Source organism: Berkeleyomyces rouxiae, assembly GCF_048999995.1.
Source record: "Berkeleyomyces rouxiae strain 22BRR77 chromosome Unknown BrBRR77_ptg000003l, whole genome shotgun sequence".
Lineage (NCBI taxonomy): Eukaryota > Fungi > Ascomycota > Sordariomycetes > Microascales > Ceratocystidaceae > Berkeleyomyces > Berkeleyomyces rouxiae.
In genome coordinates, this window is record NW_027396493.1 from 2281186 (window position 1) to 2300494 (window position 19309).

Consider the following 19309-nt stretch of genomic DNA (forward strand, 5'->3'; position numbering starts at 1 on the left):
ATGCATTCATGTATTATAAGCGTTATTTTCAAAGTGGCATGACTTCTGTTGATCCATAAATGCCCAGAATGCAAGAAAAGCGACGGCATTTCCATCACCATCTGGCTTAGAGCCTCTTACGCTCTTTTCCCTTTCGCGTCTCACGCTGAACGCAACAAATGCTCTTTGATTCGCACCATTCCTTCACATCTTCTGGTGAGACCTCGTCATCATACCCAATCCGTTCTAATTGGCCAGTGTTGAGCCATACTGTAAGATCTTCATAGGCAATTGGATCGTAGAGTAAAATTCGATCATACCAGGATGGATTTGAGACGTCCGTTGTGCGCGGCGCTGTCTGCACTGCTGATGAGATGCTATCAAACATGACTTTTTTTTCCGTATCTGGGTCAATAGCTAGCGAGAGATCGCCGATGTGGGAAGTTTCGCCGCCGAGAGCAGTCTCAAGATATCCATTATCAGAGATGGTCGACCCATCACATGACTCATGCGTTTCGTTCACAGAGAGAAGCGCGGCAATATCGGACTCTTCAGAGTCTGGGATTTCAATTACGGCGTGGGAGGACGGTCGCCGAGATGTCGTTTTTGGAGATGATGGTTCAAGTTGGGGAATGGGAGTTGGCGCTGTAGCTGTAGCTGGACTCTTGCGCGGTCTCCCGCGGCCTCGCTTTGATGTTGGAGGGGGCGGAGAAGAAGTATCGGGCTCAGGAGGCTGAGCTGATGTTGGAGGACTCATAGAAAGGCGAGAATTGATACTGGTTCTTCGACTGTGCGCTTTCTTGGTTGGGGCAGTTCCAGTAACTGTTTTATGATTCTGGGCAGAGGATAAAGATGTAAACGAGGCGGTTGCCGCAGGCGAACTCGTGCTAAACGAATGCTTTGCTGTAAAAGGCGGGGCGGCTGGTCCAAAGTTGCTAGTTTGTGTCTTGCTGTAGCAACTCTCTAGCAAGCCAATCATATCGGCGCGCTTGCGAATGGTCTTGAAGCCAAACTCAGTGACGCGCCGTGATAGTTCAAGGTCCGTCAAGAGATCGAGTCGAGGGATGTTGGGCTCAAAAGAATCTTCATGGTGAATAGATTCAGCCACATTGCCAGTCGGGGACAGTGATGATACGCTGGGAGAACCCGAATGCGACCGAATAGGTGAAGAATGGGTGGGGAGTGGCAGTAGAGAAGACGGGCGTGATTGTGCAGTAGCAAGATCACTAGATTGGCGGGATGTCTTTTCCAAAACAAGGTCAATGTGAGGATACTCCGAGACCTCTTCAGTCTTGAAAGACTCATATGAAGATGCTACCGGGGGGGCCTTTTCAGAATCAATTTTGACATCATTGGAAATGATTATATCTTCCTGTAGGTTAGAAATATCTGGGTCACGGAGATCAATAGTCGTGCCATCATCGTTCCGACATGCTGCATTCCATAGTTTGGGCCATCTCTCAGATTGAATTTCAATCTCATCATCAAACCAGCCAATGGGATCTTCCTCCATCATGTTAGACTGTTCAATAGCCAGTTGTATGTCTCGCAAAACCGAGGGTGAGTCTTCACGAACAAGTTGACTAGATGTCCCAAAAACAAATTCTTGTTCATCAGTTTGCCTCATAGCAGTGCCGGGCGATAAGAGAATCAGACCAGGGTCCTGAGGCTTCTGTTTCCTTTTTCTTTTTGGCTTGATGGGTTGATCTTCATCAACTACCTCTGCTTGGGCGAGCCCCGGGTCGTGATAGCCTGCCATGAAAGTCAGATCAATGACGCTGTGGTTATCATATTGTGCCACAGCTAAATCAGTGAGCGTTGAAATCTTTTTGCGAGGAGCTTTGAAAGTATCACGAACGGACACTGCTGGTACCGGTGCCTTGGGAATGACAGTATCAACTAATTTCCTTTTCTTTGCAGAGCCTTCAGGATTTGTAGCCTTCATAGGAGGCACATTTTCAATAGAGTCCTGGCATCCAAAAGTAGCACTCAGGGTATTGAACACCTCTTTAGCCCGCTTTATCCGTGTAGCCGAAAGTGACTCAACTGCTGTCTCACCGCCGCTGTGTAGAGACTCATTTATCGGATTTGTATCTGGAGGAGGAGGCGTCCAATCTTGCCTGCGGGGGAGCGCGGCTTCCAAGTTCAAAGGGACTTCTTTGGGTGTAGCTGGCTTTGATGCTTTGCTTGTTGTAGTCGGAGTCTTGTGTATTGTCTCTGGTCTATCGCTTTCAAAGTAGCTGCTCTTGGTGTCCACTTTCTTTCGTTTCACTGGTGCTTTTCTCTTGGGTTTTGTTGGTGCAGAATCTCCATTGGGGGCTATCGGCTCAGTTTGAGAAGTCTTGGTAGCTTGAGGGTTTCGTGGTGCCTTCGTTTGGGTATCCTCAGTTTCGCCATGGGCCACAGCTTTCTTGGTGAGTGGCTTTCTAGGGGGCCGGGAAGGTTTGGGTTTAAAAGTATCAGCACTAACTTCAATAATTGAATCATTGCCATTGGTGTTGATATCGACTAATGGCGGCGGAAGTGGTAGTTCTCCGGCGGCGCATGTTGAGACAGCTTCTGACCGAGTAACTTTTTGTTTGGTTGAATCAAGGACTGAAGAGTCCCCGCGTCGCTTAGGTTCAGTACCGAGTATTTCGTTTAGCGTAAGAAAGTCATCAGGCGAAGATGAAATCACTTGATGTTTTTGTAGCGGCGGCGGGGAAAGTCGGCTCTGGCTATTGGACGGGGCACTCATGCTGAGGAGCCTCCCCGCAAAGCCGTAGGCGGACCGAGCCAATTGTATGCGAATCAGGTTGAGTCGTGGGAACGGTAAAAAAAGATGTGATTTCGCAGGCTGAAAATTGGCCAAGCCAATGGTGAATCTACATTGCTTTAGGAGAATGGCTGCTGATCATAGAGTGACTTTGGAGTACGTCATATGGTTCACAATTGTTCGATAAGATCCAACCGGCATTTGTTGACGATAAACGCGTCAAAGCGCGAGTTTCTGCCCACAATCGGGAAGTTGGCAACCCCTGCAGATTGTCGCGAACCGAGAACGAGGTCACATGACAACAGGCCGTTCCATGTTATCACGTGATCCAAGCCCTGGATGCCCACACACTCGCCCACTGTGCACCCTGCCCCACCAAACAGTTAGTTAGTGGGAGATAGTCAGAATTTCCGAGTGCTTGGCCTGAATAAGGCGATTTTTGAATTCCCCTCGATCTCTGAATCCCCTCCTGATACTCAACCGAACCGTCTTTTTTTTTCGATTCACTACATACCGTCAAAATGGAAAACGACAAGGGCGAAATCGTGGACCTGTGAGTTTGCCTCGAGACTTTCCCCGACAACTCGATTTGATCATACGGAGTTTTCGTTTCTTATCGGCGCTCTACTTCGACGGCTTGACCCGCCACGACAACCAAAATCAGTACCAAATCCAAAACCACGATAGTTATGGCTGCGACAAATTCGAATCGAACTATCATTCCGCTGTTCCTTGAAATAGGATATATTGTCTTGTTGGCCGACACAATCACCCAACACCTAAGCGACTACGAGCGCCGAGCAAGAAACGAAGACGACGAAGCGACATGATATAAATATGACGGAGTGCTGACCATGAATCCCTCTGTAGCTACGTCCCCCGCAAGTGCAGCGCCACCAACCGCATCATCAAGGCCAAGGACCACGCTTCCGTCCAGATCGCCATTGCCAAGGTTGACGAGTCCGGCCGTGCTGTCCAGGGCGAGAACCACGTCTACGCTCTGTGCGGCTTCGTCCGCGCTCTGGGCGAGTCCGACGACTCTCTGAACCGCCTGGCTCAGCGTGACGGTCTCCTGAAGAACGTGTGGAGCCCCATCAGATAAATTGGGCGTTTCTTTGGGGGCATTTTCGGAGCATGGAAAAAAGGGTACGCATTTTCCCAACTCTTATCGATACACACGTATCCCTGTTCTGCGAAGTTGCAGCATAAATACATGTCGTCTCCTATTGATCTGTTGCTCTGCGACTACGCGAGCTAAGCGACATTTGCACCAAACACGACACGAAATCTCCTAGAAGAAATAAGCTAACGTACCTCTGCAGGCAGATCTGATTCAGTGACACGGTATGAAGTGATGACTACATCGGATACCCTCAAAACGAGGCGTCTGGCTTTCTTCTAGGGATTTCAATTGGAACAAATACAAAAAAAGAACTCTTGACTTTCTTTTCCCTCCGTTTGTTGTGCTCCTCCATTGTTGAAAATGACGCGACGACATGTTTTGTACTGCCTTGAGTCTATTCTTTCCTATGCAATCTCGTGTGGGACCAAACATCGATCGATACGTGTCTGCACTCACCTCGTCGACCTCACGAACTTGTGGCAGTAAATCCTGATGTCCAAGATGTTTCCTTTAGATCGCTCTTCTCCTTAAGAGTGATATCCACCCGGCCAGCAAAGAGTTCTCGGAAGCAAGGCCTGCATAGGTTCTTGACATGTGGCCGAGGACTCCGAGGCTACCTCGATAGCCTCCCGGCCGTAGATCGAAGCTTGATGCTTAATTGGCCTTGAAAAAGCTGCAGCAGTTCAGATTGGTTGCTGTGGTACAGATACGGGTCAAACATTGTGATGTAATGTAGTTAGAGATTTTATGTGAAAAGTACTGCATGTTTTCCTTTAACGACGTCATCATAGCGTGAATATATTAAAGATGCTTCATCGACGTCACTTTCTGTCTGGTGTGAACGTCCTGCCCTTCTCAGTATGGTAGCCTTGCAGGGCGACTGCACTCTCACAGCCTTGTCTACCCGCTCAATGTAGTATTACGTGCAGCTTCTCCAACCGCAGCGCCCGACTTCCCAACCATTAATTTGAAATATTCATTTGAAATAACCCCTCGCTGTCTGACGGCCAAACCGGTGGCCTCACCCCCCTCAACGCGCCTTTTCTTTCTGCTCCCTGCGTAGTCTTCCACATCTCTACTTTCACGCACATCTTGCCAGGGCCAAAAAAATGTCAGTGCCAGGCTCTTGGAAGGTTCTCCCTCTACGCGTCGGGAATGGCATCCCATTGCTGCTGACTTCATTCACGTTTTGCAATTTCTCATACACCGTCTACATCACAGACCTCTCCAATGTGTGGGTCGAGAGCCTCAATCGCAAGCAGATATGCATGCGCGGGTTTCAGGAGGACACCAGCATTGATCCCAGCGATGGCGATGAAAATATGACTGCCTTTCTCAAGTCTCTGACGCGGGCCTTTGACGACGCGACAGTTGACCACCAGAAGACCAGCATAACAGTATCGCCTGGCGGAGCGACACATACAGATGGAGATGGGGGCAAGTTGCCGAGTGGGAGGGAGGACTTTACTCTGACAGTAACATGTCAGCTCCCCGAGAAACTCACCGCAAAGCCTCTGAAGTGGAACATGTACCTCAGCAAATGCCCCTCGCCAAAGATCGCATCGTGTCTTGTTCTGCCGCTGGTAGAAGCCCAGCGGGCAAAGACGTTCCAAGTAGACTCTCTGTTTTCTACGATATACCAGAAAGATGCTGTGATTACAAGGCTCCTGGATAAACTCGAGGCCATAGGCAATCCACTCGAAAACATCTTCACCGTTGCGTCCAATGGGAAGCGAAAGCTGACGCGCAAAGTTGCAGAAGAGAATATCAAGGGGCTGGCGCCGTTTAACCGCAAGAAATGGATGGACAAGGTGAAAGCTGTTATGCCCAAGCCTACAGATGTGGCAGCATTGCTAGAAGATACTCTGGACGACGTGCAACTGGAACGGTCTTCAGTCGAGGTTGCAAATGCCGAGGACATGGAGGACTGGTGGCTGAATATTGCGCCAGGCTCCGGGGCACCAAGAGCAACGCCAAGACGGAAGCACAGGGCCCCGCTGCTATCCAATCTGTCCCGGCAAGACGAAACGGCCAGAGACGAACTATGGAATGACTCCCTCCGGCGATACGGCGAAACTGAATACTACTCGACCGAAGGCCCTGTGGACGCTGCCTTCTTGCCAAGCGCACTTTCACGACAACAATCGGCTGCTGGGAAAAGTCTCAGTCGACAACAGACGACAGAGTCACAGTTTAAACAAACTCCCGCGCGAGATGATGATTCCGCCACAGCATCCGAAGATGACGACGGCTTTGAGTCAAAACGCCCTGCAACTCCTCCGCCACTCGCGTCCGTCGCCAAGATGGAGCCTCCGTCCTCATCGCCCATCAAACCATACTCCGTCAAAAGATTCACTGGTCTCGGCAGAATTGGTGGGCGGCCAAGACCAGTGGTTGTAGATAATGATGCGACAATGTCCCTTGATGAAGACTCATCACCCGTACGGCCTGCGCCTCAGCCCAAAACCCCACTCCCCAGGTTCGGGAAGATCAGCGGGTCGGGGGTAAAGCGCGTACAGCCAAAGGTGGATTTTGATGCGACGCTGTCCATGTCTGAGGACGAAAGCCCGCCATCACTTCCTCAGAAGCGACTACTGAAGATGCCGACAGCACCGAATATCGCAATAGAAGAGTCTAAACCCCCATCGAGAGAACAGCCTACTGGAACGACTCCAACTAGTCGAGACGCGAGATTCGGCGTCATAACAGGCGCAAAAAGGCAGTCTAATTCGTCACCATCGCCTCCTCGCACCACCAAGAACCCCAGCTTGAGCTCACCCAAGGCTACCACGCATACAGTCCAACATAAAGGACACACAGACCTACCAAGAGAACCAGAGAAACCCGTTGTTCGGAGAGTTGGTGGTCATCCATTGGTAAAAAGGCGAAGGTTCTAGACTGGACCAGGGTTTTCGCTGGCAGTTATTTTGGGCCACAAGTTGGCATAGTTTGTAGTTTTTTTATTAGTGCGTGATTGTACAGTGATATATAGCGTTACAGATGGTTCACAAGATCTACACTCTGCACCAGTGCTTGGTTGTCTAAGAGGCCTTTTTGGCAGAAGCTCTCCTGGCACGCGTCTTCTTCTCAGAGACGGCCTTCTCATCTGCATCCTCGACTTCATCTTCAACTTTGACCGGTTCCACCTTGACATCCGCGCTCTTGTCGCGTGTACGCGTCTTTCTCGCCGGGGGGCTTTTCTCTACAGCATCGATGGCGGCCACCTCTTCATCAAGCTCGCTCTTCTTTTTGCGGATCTTTCTCACTTTGAGCAAATCAGTCTCGCCTTCGGGCCAGTACACTGCCCACTCGTCGCTTCGATCGTCGGGCACCATGTTTTTAATCTTGTCCCAGCCATCGAGCTGATATGTGCGCATCAGGTCAAACACAGACTGTTCCTTGTCCTTTGCCTCAATCATCAAGTCCATGTCCGGCGGGCACGGGGGCAGCTCCTTGACACGCGCCGAGTGGGCGCGCCGGTCGCGGGCTGTGACAGCACCAGCCCTGCTTTCGGAGTAATGCATCTTCTGGCGAATACTTTTGCGATCCCACGTCTCTTTGATGCGGTCAAACAGGTTCGTCACGTCCGTGGTTCCCTCCCTCTGCAGTGCTTCTTCATCAAAGATGATGGAGTGGTGGTGGAAGTCCAGGACCAGTGGGATATTCAACTCCTGGCACAGCGGCAGCAGATCATGCACGCTCCACGAGACATCGTCGTTTTCCAGCACCAGGCGCATCTTGACAGACTCCGAGAGCCGCGCGTAGTTTGTGCGGAAGCGCTCAAGCGTAGCCTGCTTGTCGCCAAATGTGCCGCCGAGGTGGATAATCATAATCGCGTCGCGGTCCGTCTGCTCGGGCAGCTTGAGCAGGCGCAGCATCTCGTCGTGGTAGTTGAGATCGCGGATGGCCGCGTCCACCACTTCCTTGCGCGGCGAGCCGAGCTGCGTGTACTGGCCCGGGTGTGTGGTCACGCGGTGGCCCAGCTCGGCGACCGTGCGCCCGACTTCGCCCAGTACATCGGCGGCAAAGGGCGTCAGCGCGTAGCCGTACTCCTTGTGGCTGGCAAACGGGAACATGTCGCTGCTGAGCCGCATGAACTTGATGCCAAAGCGGTCGTTCCAGCGCAACGTCGGAATGATGTCGCGGGCGTTGGCTAGGCCAATCGCTTCGACATAGCGCTGCCCGCGCTCAATGGACGCGGGTTTGGTCATGTCTGGCCGGTTCTTGGTTGGGTGCTCTGGTAGGGTCGGATTCTTCAGAGGGTGGCGGTGTTCGATGATTGAGGACATGCGACATGTCCTCCCGCTGAAGGTTGGTGGGTTAAGACTTCGAAGGTAGGTATTAATACACGCCTAGAATAGATACATTAGCACGTCAAGATAGAAAAATTCAAAGTCACAGAGATGTGCATACATAGCCCAAGCGGCCCTTCCATGGAAGCGGCAGCTGGCCGCCTGTCAGTGGCAGCAATCGCGACATGACCTCGGGAGGGTCTGCAGTTGAATCCTCGGTCTTGACAGCGGATGTGCTTTTCTTCTCCTTCTTGAGCTTGGCTGGTGCGCGCTTCTGCTTCAGATTGGCCTTGGGCTTGGCCTTAGTCTTTCTCAGAGGCGTTTCACAAGCAAAGTCGTCGTCGTCGTCACTCTCACAGCAGCCGCCCAGATGTTCGTCGTCTTCAAAGACCGAGTCGTCGGCGTCGCTCTCTGGCTCTGTCTTGACTCGTTTCGCTGCGCGTGCTGGCTTCTTCGGCGTCACTTGCTCTCCTCCTTCCTCGTCCCAGCCGTCGTCGTCGTCGTCGTCGTCGTATTCCTGCTTGATGGTCTGCTTGTGTGTCTTTGTCCCTGCAGCCGGCGAAGGCGTACGTGGCCGCTTCCGAGATGCTGTTGATTTTGCCGTGCTTTCTGGCCCCGGCAAGGACTGTAAATCTTGCGCTGTCTTTGGCTGTATCACGAGCCCGTTCAGTCGTCGGCTCTGGCGAGTAGCAACCATCTCAGGAAATGATGAAGAAAAATAAGAAAGAAAAAATAAAGAAACCCCCGCAAGGATCTAGGCTGGCTGCGATGAGCAATGATTAAGACCAAGTTAAAAAGGTAAATCAGAACCTTGACCTAGAGAGGCAGCACACTAACATAAGTTAGTTATAGACCGCGGCGAATTGCGCGAGACAGGCCAGCCAACTGCGGCAATGTGTCAGGCGCCCCTCGCCACTTGTACTTTGTACTGAAATGGCCCTGCAGAAGGGCTCCAATCCCACCGCAGAGATCTGAAATCTGCATGATTGAGAATTACATCATTGCCGTCTGGGGTCGACATCTCAATGCCTCTTTGCATCGTCTTCGCCAACCGTAAAGTTGACGTCTCGTAGCTTGACCCCGGTCACTTGTGCAGACGGGTCTAGACTTTAGTGGAGACTGCCGCCCATCGCTGCCAGTTATAGGCTCGTTTTTTGACCCACCAGCCACAATTCAGTCGTCCCTGTACTCCTGAACCCTTATCATGCCAGGGCTGCACGCCAAAATTGGCCAATTTAGGCAGCAGGTGGCAAGTGGGGTTGGGTTAATCTTGTCCCATGACTCAGTCACCAACACATAAATAATCACATTTTATAGGTGCACCAACTACGTCAATCTCCAATGTGTAGACTTGCCAATGATGTGTATGTGTGTAGTGTGTTAATACATAGTTAGACCTTTTATATTGCCCAAGAGATTTTCAGGCCACGTTTTTCACAGGCTACAGTGAAATCCAAAAAAGAAACGTCAACCGGCTAGAGTCCCGTAGCTGGCGCTTGATATAATCCTGGAGGTGCCTGGAGACTGCGCATCGATTGCTCCCACGAAGCCCAGTTAAAGTCTTCGTCAACTTCCATACCGCTCTCGTCACCAATAAACATTCCGCCAGCATTCATGCCGGCTACCGGCCCTGTTGAGGTGGGACCAGCGGCGATACCTGCAGCTAATGGATTGTCGGCACCCTTGGCATTTCCTGGATGGTCGTACCAGTTGCCTGACCATCCCCATGGCTCAAAGCCTGGTTGGGAATTGGGCGGAGCGCTATGTACATGAGGGGACTGCTGCTGTTCGTTTTGGTGTTGGTGCGGCTGCATATGGGACGGAACTATAGGCGGAGCTGCAGCACGGTGCATGGCCTGGCTATTAGGGGGAGCGGCTATGGGATTGTCGTGTGGTTGCATCTGCATATTGCCAAGCATTGCAGTTTGAGCATTCTGGTCTATGAGATCCCATAGGACCATCGAGCCCATGGGCTGGTTCATCATGATATTGAGGCCAACTTGTGGCTGCTGCTGCTGCTGCTGCTGTAGTTGTTGTTGAATTGGATTAATACCATCCGGAGGTGTATCATGGGGTTGTTCAGGTTTGATAGAACCTGTGGCATGTTGGTCATTCGCGGCATAAGTTTGCTGCATGTTCTGCAGCATCGCATGTGTTAATGCTGTAGGGGGAGTTTGATTGGTCGATTTTGGTGGTGTTGCAATCGCATCAGCAGCATTTGCAGAAACTAGACGGAGCCATCTCTCGCGCAACTGCGCCAACTCTTGGTGTAAATCCTTGGACAAGGGAATGTACCTCTGGGATGAAATCATACGGTCTTCCATGTCAAGTTTCCTGATCTCCATGGGATTTGCCTTCAGTCTTTGGATCTCGGCGTTTCGATTCCGCGTAGCCTTGGTGATCAGTTTGCGCAGAGGAAGCCATACCGTCATATGGTTAGGCTTTTTGGCAAACTCTTGCACCTCTTTCTGATTCAACGCCCTTGTGACAATGTCCCAACCACGTTCCATGTTGGCGCTCCACGGTCTATGGCTCACCTCCATCAAAACAAACGCGATAGCATGCCATTGTGTGTAGGTAGCGAAAAGCCAGCGCCATTGGCGGAATCGTTCTTCGGTGTGAAGCTTGACATTGCCTTCAATGATTTCGACAGCAGCCATGTAAACACGATCGTTGTATTCTGATGGTTTTGAATCCTTGGAAGACGAATCTTTTGCCCTGTTATTGTTGTTGGCATTTGCACCCAAAAGTAGAGGTTGGTAGATGACAAGTGACATCTTGGCAACAACGACTCGCACAATCATTGAACCAAGAATAAGGCGTGAATCTGTTTCGATTTCAGGACATTGAAAGTAAGTTGTTTCAATGTGGCGGTGCATCTCAACGAGGGTCTCTTCACGTTCTCTAATACTCTGGAGTGCATTAGGCTGGCCGAGAGTCGGTGCCCTATCACTCATCAAAATCATTCTCCGGCATAGCTTGGTGATTTCGTGGCGGACCAAAACCAGGGAAATATCAGTTGTTCCTGGGCGCGATACAATCTCAGTAGATTCTGGACCGAAATCAGCGTCATTGATATTGGCTGGCATTTTGGTATCACAGTTGAAGACGAGAGCAGACGAGTCTGTGCCACTTTCCTCGGAAGCGCGCAAATCAAAAGCACAAATAGTCCACCAGATGCGGCGCCTCATCTCTATTTCAAAAGGCGTTAGGTTGAAATTTGTGCCATCGCGTTGAAGACCAAGAGCTTCAGCAAGTCGAACAGCCACAGCAGCCATGGTCCAGCAAAATCGGGAGTCATCTGATGTTCTGACTACAGTTAAGAAAAGGGCAAGGGCGTTAATAATGGTAAGATCAGGAACTGTAAGAAACTCGGCCTGGGCCAGAGCCTGTTCAAAGGCGAAGCGGTATTGGGCCAATAACCGCTCTTTGCTAGCATTGAATCTCTTCTCAATCTCTTCATCTTCCAAGGATGTTATCGCGGCAAAGTAAAAAGCAAATAGCATGGCCTCCTTTTGAATGGACAGTGTTGCGTTTCCCATCTGAACGTGATTTATAACCATAGACCAGGTAGGGACATGGATGACCCTCACAACAGGTTCGACATTGGTACAATAAGTTTTCCAAAGGAAGGGGATATCAGACGTTCGAGGGCGAAGTTTGGAAAGGTCGACACTTGAAGAACGGCAGCCGAAGAAGAAACCACAGTGACTTGCCGTGCCACTGGCGACGGAGTTATGGAAGGATTCGGGTGTTCCCTCGTCTGAGTATTCAGAGTCTTCGGATAAAGAAAATGCATCGTTGCGGATGTCGTCAATCTGAAAGGTTCAGTTAAATGTTATTAGTTGTCATGACCATAGATTTGAGGTGCGAGCGAAGAAGAGATGCCTTACCTGTTGTGTCAACTTGGACCAAAATGCATTGGCGACATACTGCCCCCTGGCTTTATCACTGAGCATTAAGCGTCCAAACTTATTGTTAAGCGTTGGGTCATTTCCAGTTCCTTCTGTAGCGTCTTCAACTCGAGGACGGCGAGTTGCCTTCCGTGTAGCACCACTTTCGTCTCTTGTAGATGTGACTGAGCTAGGTGTGCCATGGGTTGGTGAGGCTAAGCCTTGACTTGGGCTGGCTGCGCCTGGTATTGTGTCGGGTGATCCGCCGGCACTGTGTCTGCTTAGTTGCTCAGCGTCTAGTTGGCTACTGAGTTCCTCGACAATGCTCTCGAGTTTGTGCAATCGTTTAAGTAATTCCGCCTCGCGCTCGCTTGGATTTTTGATAGGCGCATTTGGATCTTTCATCCGTGGCCGGCGAGGTGCTCTGCCAGGAGCGGGAAACACACATTGAATCTGGTTGCGGCGACAGTTGGAACATGGCATGTGCTTGTCACACCGTACTTTTCTCCGACGACATGTGATACAGCTTCGAGGATTGAGTTCAGACGAAAGGGCGGCTAGGAGCGAGGCAGGGGGTTCTTCTCCGGGGGCTAGGATGGTGACGCCTGGACGCGATGACGCATTCGCCGGGGCAGTGGCGGCGGTAGCAGGTGCAGAGGTAGACGCAAAAGGAGGGGCAGAAAGCGAATCCGAAGGCGGAGCCGGGTCTGGGGCAGGCGATAGCCCAGAAATGGAGGAGCCGGCATCAGATGGCGCCGTTGGATGTGGGCGTTGTGAGTTTGGCATGGAAAATGGCAAGAGAGAAAAGAGGAGAGGGGGGAGAGAGGAGGCAACGCAAAAAAGGTAAAATGCGTGCGCAGGTTTTGCCTTGGAGCGACTGTATGTGTATCGAGTTTGTGAACGATAAGCTGCAGGTAAGCAAGGAGTTGAGAAAAAAAAGAGTAAGGTGATGGGTATGTAGCAAGCCGTGTGCTTGTGAATCAATGAGAAGCTGTTGCAGAAGAGAACCCGGAAAAAAAGACAGCGAAATGGTACAGGGTATTACTCGAGACTCGATTCGGGTATGTCAAGGTTGAGCGCAAGACAAGGACAAGAACAAACCTTGGTGAACGGTTTTTAGAAAAGACACGACAAGGGCAATTAATCCAAGACTAGTATTGATCTTGTGGCGGGTGCCAAGTTGAGGACAGGCGACCGAGCGACAGGAGAAGGGGAAGAGAAGGAGACAGAAGAGTCTTGGGTTTCTGAGGGTGGCGATGAGACCAAAACCGAGACGTTGAGAGAGATCTGGGCCGATTGATGGCAGATGGGACAAATGTCGGCGATAATAGACAGGAAATAGGAGGGGAGCACACCAGCGGAAACGGGCCAAAGCAGAGGCTACAGAGAGGCGCTGTAGAACGTGCAAATCGATGCGATGATGCAGAATTCGAGACAAAAAAATCAAGCCCAAGGCCGAAGATGGAGGACGCAAACGGACGGCAAAATATGAAGGACGGGGCATACAAAGCAGTGCAGGAGGCCAAAAAAAAGAAAAGAAAATGCTAAGGCAGAAAAGGGCTGGAATGGAAAGATGCAGCGAGGTGGTATGGCGTGGAGATTTTTTAGAGCCGGTCGATTAGTGGCAAAGGCACCGCCAGCACGGAGAGGGAGACAGAATTGGGGAGATGAGGAGAGGGTGACGGTTAAGAGTTTGAGTTTGAGTGTGACGGTGGTTGCAAATAGTGAGGACAAAGCGGGCGGGCAAGAGATCAAGGAGGAGGATAAAAAGATGGTTAAAACAAAGCACCAAAGGCCCAGCTCGGTCAAAAAATAGCCACGCAGGTTCCTGCTGGCGTAGATTGGAAATAACTGCAACTGACTAACTACCTGCCTTGTGTGTATTGTGCAGTCATTTGTATGTATGTACATACATACATACCTGTAGTCAGTTAGCTAGGTAGGTATTGAATACTGGCACTATCTCTCACTTTCGTCCCATTCTTTCTCCATTTCCTCCGTCGCCTTCCCAAGTTGGATGGGGGGGGGGCTTCTTGCCTTTGCTCTCTTTCCTTTTCCACTTGTACATACCATGCCGTGCCATGCCTTCCCCTTCACGCCCCATCCCATGCTTCATGCTGGCAAGAAGCTCCTGCCACAAGGAAACGCCCCGGTAATACTACGCACCAGAAACCAGAAATCCCAGCAAACAAAACCCCTTGGCACCCTTTTAGCAACTGCCCTGAATCAAATCGAACTGTCACCGAACACGACGCATGCACTGGAATGAGCAGCTTCCCGGCAAAGAAGCAAAGTTTCCACTGCTCTGGAAACCGCCTCAGGCGGCCAGTATGACGGCCTGCGGCATGTCGTAGCATCACCCACCAGCCAGTTCACCAGGAACCCTAGTGGCCTTCTGACCGAAGGGGCCAGACAGGCAGGCAAATGGCCTTGGCTAGCCACTAGCAGCATCATCACTATCACATAAAAAAAAATCAGTAAAGGACAAGCCTAAAAGCCAATCTAGCCCGTTCCAATGCCGCTAGCTACAGCTTCCTGACAGGAATTCGGAATGCTGGTGGGCTTTGACCGCTGTGGTCGCAGGGTTGCAGGGTTTCAGGGCCCACCACCGAGGTAAGGGTTTGCTCCTGCTCCTGTTGTGCCGATCATCAAGCTCGTTTTCTCACTGATGGTGGCCCCGCTCCCTACTGCTGACTCAGCATGCAGCAGCCAATGAGAGCATGCAGCAGCCAATGAGAGCCTGCAGCACACGCTTTGAGTTGTACTAGCCTTGCGCTAGCATTGCATTGCCTTGCATGGTTGTGTAGGAGTAGATGTGGCTTCACATGGCTTTGCATCACTTCATCGCATATTTGCGCAGGCAAATGTGCCATCAGGCACGGGCATTTTTGTTCTTGTACAGGTTGTTCTCTGCATATTCTGTACCCGATAAACCAGCAGAGAGACACCAGAGTCCCAGAACCGGCACAAGTACGGATACAACACATCCGCACTTATGTATGTACGTACTCACCTGTAGTCAGTCTATGTGTCTGCTCACAATGGCCTCTTCTTCCGCAGCTCCGTTCTGCTTGGCTTCGCCCCTAGTCTGCCCACTTCCGCTCCGCCCCTGGTCCCGTTTCGACTCGCGGTTGGCTGGATCTGTTGGGCCTTCACACCACCCACATCTCGTGCTTGTATGGACATTGCTTGTACGAAGTGGCAAAGTTCCCGGCAGACAACCCCCGGGCAATTATGCCATACAATTACTGAATGGTCTGTGCAGCCGCCAAATAATAGGCGATCCTCAACTTAACCTGGGTGGCCTAGCATGTAGCTTGCTTGCTCCTCAAGCCACCAAGCCGCAGAGGGCCCCCATCTTCAACGGGCCAGACCGTCGACCCGCCGACCCGGCCACCTCTCAAGCTTGGACACATTAACAAGCACCCGGTGCTTGCTCCATGCAAGGACACAGGCTTCCCCCCAGCCTGTGGATATTTCTGACAAATCTCGAGAACCCTCGCCATCCTTCTTTGTGTCTTCTTCGGGCCTAGCCAGATGTAGAATCCTTGCTGCACATGATGCTGGTTAGTGCCTTGCTGGAGTCCCAAATGTCGTGATGCTGTATCATCGGCTGCCACACACAATCCGAATGTTCTGAGAATGCATGGTTAGCTACATGACTACTGTACCTGTATAATTGACATGTAGTTATACTGTTGCTTAGAGTCGGCCATAACCTTGTCGTTGGTTGTTCGATGCTCATCTGCAAATCTTTTCTAAAGCGTCTCCACCATTGCAACCACCATGCAGATTCTAGTCAGCACAATGCAACACCAGCCAAACCGCGCCAACGGCCCAACACATCTTAACCCCACCTAAGAATACGGATAATCACATCCATAGAGTGGTGCGGTTCCCTGCAGACTCTTTCGCCGCTCCGTCCTTGGGGGCTGCACCCTAACCGCCGCTATTGTGCATCTAGACAAAGTGACGTGCGCCCCGTTGCTTACCATATAAAGCTTTGTCATGGACACCCTTAACTTGGATATCCAGTCTGGCGGGGCCAGAGTTCGAGATCTTGGCGCCCTGTGGGATGTGATGATGCCGGATGGTTGGCGCAGCGCAGATTCATAATCTTGGGCGCCACTAGTCATCTTGTTTTGTAGGTGGAGAATTCCGCATGTACAGGTATCCATGGTCATCACTATGAGAGTAAGTGGCCTACTGAGGGAGTCGACAATGTTTTTTTTGGCTGTGAAAGTAGCGATAACATGCCGTAGTAAGTGACACCTCCAGGCCATGTGCTAAATGGTAGCAGCAGTCTTTCTCGGCATATACCGTAAACTGTATTACAGCAAGACCGCTCGTGGCCCAATTTGTGTCGTTTCTCTCTGTCTTTTTACAAGAGCCGAGCATAAAGTTCGGTATGACACCTTGACGTTCAAAGGTCACAGCGGACGGGACTCTAAGCCCTCCGATCAAGCATCCCTGAAGAACCATGCAGCACTGCTACATGAGTTATAGATAAGAAGGGCCGGAATTAATCAGCTGCAAAGCCATATTTCCGGCATGGGTTGGACGAACGAGAACAGCCCTTTCCAGGGGAAGTCTCTCTTTTCCAACCCGGCGCTGGTCTTCAATATGGCAAGAAAAAAAGAATAAAAAATAAAGGCTCGGTGTTAGCACTGATCCATGATGGCCACTAATTTCGGCCCATAACAACAAGTCCTGATGGCTTCTGTTTGGTTTAGAGAGAGATCCTGACGCAAGCTAAGCCTGAGAGGCTTTTTTTTACCTTGTGTGGATCATGCTTGCCTTTATACAAGAATACTTACAGTCATGACAAGCTAGGCCCTCTCGCGCTGCTAGTTGGAGTTACGTTGGGGGCAAGGTTATTTTTCTCTCTTGTTGCCGCACTCGGGGCTCCTGATTCACTTGATGTCTTTTTACGTTCTTTTGCCGAAAAAGAAGCATCAGCGAACAAATGCCGCATCTTCATCGCCACAATGTTGCGCACAAAGCCAGCGGGCGGCGATGTTGCCGTTGTAGAGCCAGCGGCCAAAGTTCACTACCGACAGCCAGCCAGCCATTGTAATCGATCCTTGAATGGAGGGACCGAGCCGCGTTGCCCTTGAGCTGAATAGGCGGCAGCGGAGAAGAAGAATATATAAAGGAAAAAAAAGAAAAAGGGAGCTTTCGCGCGTTGGGAAAAGGAATACATGAGAGGAAAAGAAACGCAAGACATGATTTGCTGTCCCGTTCAAGGGAAACAAAATTATTTGCTTCCTTGTGATAACTAGGGTTAAGACCCAAGGATGCTGTTTGACAGCGAGCATTGCTGCAAATCGTTGCCAACTCGGGATCGTTGTGGCACCAGGCACAGACGGCCAGTCAGTCGGCCTTGACGGTGAGAAGCTTGTCTTGGCTTGTTCTGCACCGCGATCTTATTGCTCCAAGTAACCAACTATGATAACCACAAGCTCACCGATACTCACCAACACTTGAGACTTGCTCCCACCGCATGCGCCTTGTGCCATCTTCAGCCCGGTGTATCATGTAGTTAATAATACAGTGTGATGTGATGTGCTTGTTGGAGTTGTACGGCGGCTTCAGAGACCTATTCCCAAAGCGGAACATGGAGATGGACTATGTACAGCAGAGCCGGATGCACTTGTGAGCACAATGCATGTACATTCATACACAGTCAAAGTTCGCTATTTGATTTCAGCATCAACAGCGAGAGAGTCGCCCTTGAGTGGCCGACGCAATGAGATTAGAACAAAGCCACAACTACAAGACAAAGTGACATCATTATAGTCCAACTATGGTCTACTGGGGGGTTCTAGCATCTCCATAGCCCAAACCGAATGGGATATTGATTATTGCGTGAAAAAAAAAAGAGAAACAAACAACAGACAAGATGTCAGCTAACTGGAGCAGTCTGTCTCGGGATGTGCACCTTACATCGACTAACCAGCCCTAACCCTTCTAAATACCTGCATCCGTCACTCATTGCACAGCTTTACCTGCAGTACGACTCGCTTGGTGCTACTCGATAAACATGGTCTTGTCTTCCATGCAGCTCGCGTGGTGCCTGGTGAATTGTTTTCCCCTCTCTCCCTATTCCGGTTCGCATACTGGGCTCCCTCTTCCCTTTTTGTTTTGCGATCCATGTGTTCAGCGCGTTTATTTGCTCCTTTGTGTGCTCTTAGATATGTGGGCAGTGCCCTCGATAAGGGCAAGAGGACAGGTGTGCTGTGGTAACTAAGTGAATGTATGGATATGCGTACATATAGCTCATCCATCGACGTCTTTGAGCTCGGTCTTGCCACCCACTTGCCGGGATAGTTCGTTAGTTGGTGTACATGGTGTGTTGGGCTTTTCAGATGGTTTTGATTGTCGTGCTGAAGAAAAAAAAACGATAGTCGTCTAACCTAGTCCGATCCGACATCTGGTTCAGGGTTTCCCCAACTCCAGAGAGGTCAGTTAGAGTCAAGATTCTCCGGTCTTTTTTACCCTTTACATTTTTTTTTTCCTTTTTTCTTTCTTTTCTTTTTTTTTGCTTTTAGAGGTGGGTCGCTCACTCGGACTTGTGCTGTCGTTGTCAGCTGAAGATAGACTCTGCCGTTCTCTACGCACGAACTAATGCTCCTTGAATGTTGCTTAGTGCTCTCATAGACTGGCCTGGGTGGACTGAAGAAAAATAAAGAAAAAAAAAGCCCTGAATGGCTAGACAAAAGAGACATATGTCCGCTTTCTCGACAAGACTAGACCATGTAAGTCTTGTTTCGTCAAGAGGAGCCATTCAATGACGATATCCAAGTCGTCTCGGCCCCTGCGTAAGTCCTCCAACCTCGGCCAGTTGGCGCTCGAGACAGCCCAGAGAATCCGAGAATCCATACAAGGTCCTGACTTTACACACTTGCTGGTGCCGTCACTTGTCACTCTAGTGCCTCCTTACCATCATAAACTCTATCGATCTGCAGACGGCGCGGTGCGGTGTGTAAGCGGCTGCTGCCAAAGCCGGAAGACTCTATAAATAGCCACCATAATACACACGCATCATACACACCATGCATAGTCACATACTTGGCTACTTGCAGGTACATCTACAGGCGCTGGCCGGTAGATCTGGCTTGGAGCACCGCAGATGCTGGGCCGGGGAGTTTCAGACATGGTAGTCGAAAGCAGCCTCTTGATTTTCACAGACGTAATACAAGCCTGCTCTGTTGCGATCTAGGCCGCCAGGGAAGACAAGGAGAAACCTTCTAGGGAGCACGTGAAT

At 50.6% G+C, this 19309-nt stretch overlaps 5 protein-coding genes across 5 annotated transcripts; 2 read left to right on the plus strand and 3 right to left on the minus strand.

Annotated features, from left to right (window-relative positions):
• Positions 1-106: 106 nt before the first annotated feature.
• On the minus strand, positions 107-2716 carry BROUX77_003825 (uncharacterized protein; the record flags this gene model as incomplete). The annotated part of the gene is made up of 1 exon (XM_073748519.1): positions 107-2716. One exon carries the CDS (start codon positions 2714-2716, stop codon positions 107-109), a length of 2610 nt encoding a protein of 869 aa, XP_073606250.1.
• A 539-nt stretch (positions 2717-3255) lies between these two features.
• BROUX77_003826 (uncharacterized protein) lies at positions 3256-3836 on the plus strand (the record flags this gene model as incomplete). The annotated part of the gene is made up of 2 exons (XM_073748520.1): positions 3256-3287; positions 3605-3836. 2 exons carry the CDS (start codon positions 3256-3258, stop codon positions 3834-3836), a joined length of 264 nt encoding a protein of 87 aa, XP_073606251.1.
• A 1130-nt stretch (positions 3837-4966) lies between these two features.
• On the plus strand, positions 4967-6754 carry BROUX77_003827 (uncharacterized protein; the record flags this gene model as incomplete). The annotated part of the gene is made up of 1 exon (XM_073748521.1): positions 4967-6754. The coding sequence occupies one exon, from the start codon at positions 4967-4969 to the stop codon at positions 6752-6754; it is 1788 nt and encodes a 595-aa protein (XP_073606252.1).
• Positions 6755-6898: 144 nt separating this feature from the next.
• Positions 6899-8846, minus strand: BROUX77_003828 (uncharacterized protein; the record flags this gene model as incomplete). The annotated part of the gene is made up of 2 exons (XM_073748523.1): positions 6899-8209; positions 8271-8846. 2 exons carry the CDS (start codon positions 8844-8846, stop codon positions 6899-6901), a joined length of 1887 nt encoding a protein of 628 aa, XP_073606253.1.
• A 778-nt stretch (positions 8847-9624) lies between these two features.
• BROUX77_003829 (uncharacterized protein) lies at positions 9625-12828 on the minus strand (the record flags this gene model as incomplete). Its single annotated transcript, XM_073748524.1, has 2 exons — positions 9625-11967; positions 12043-12828. The coding sequence occupies 2 exons, from the start codon at positions 12826-12828 to the stop codon at positions 9625-9627; spliced, it is 3129 nt and encodes a 1042-aa protein (XP_073606254.1).
• Between the last annotated feature and the right edge of the window lie 6481 nt (positions 12829-19309).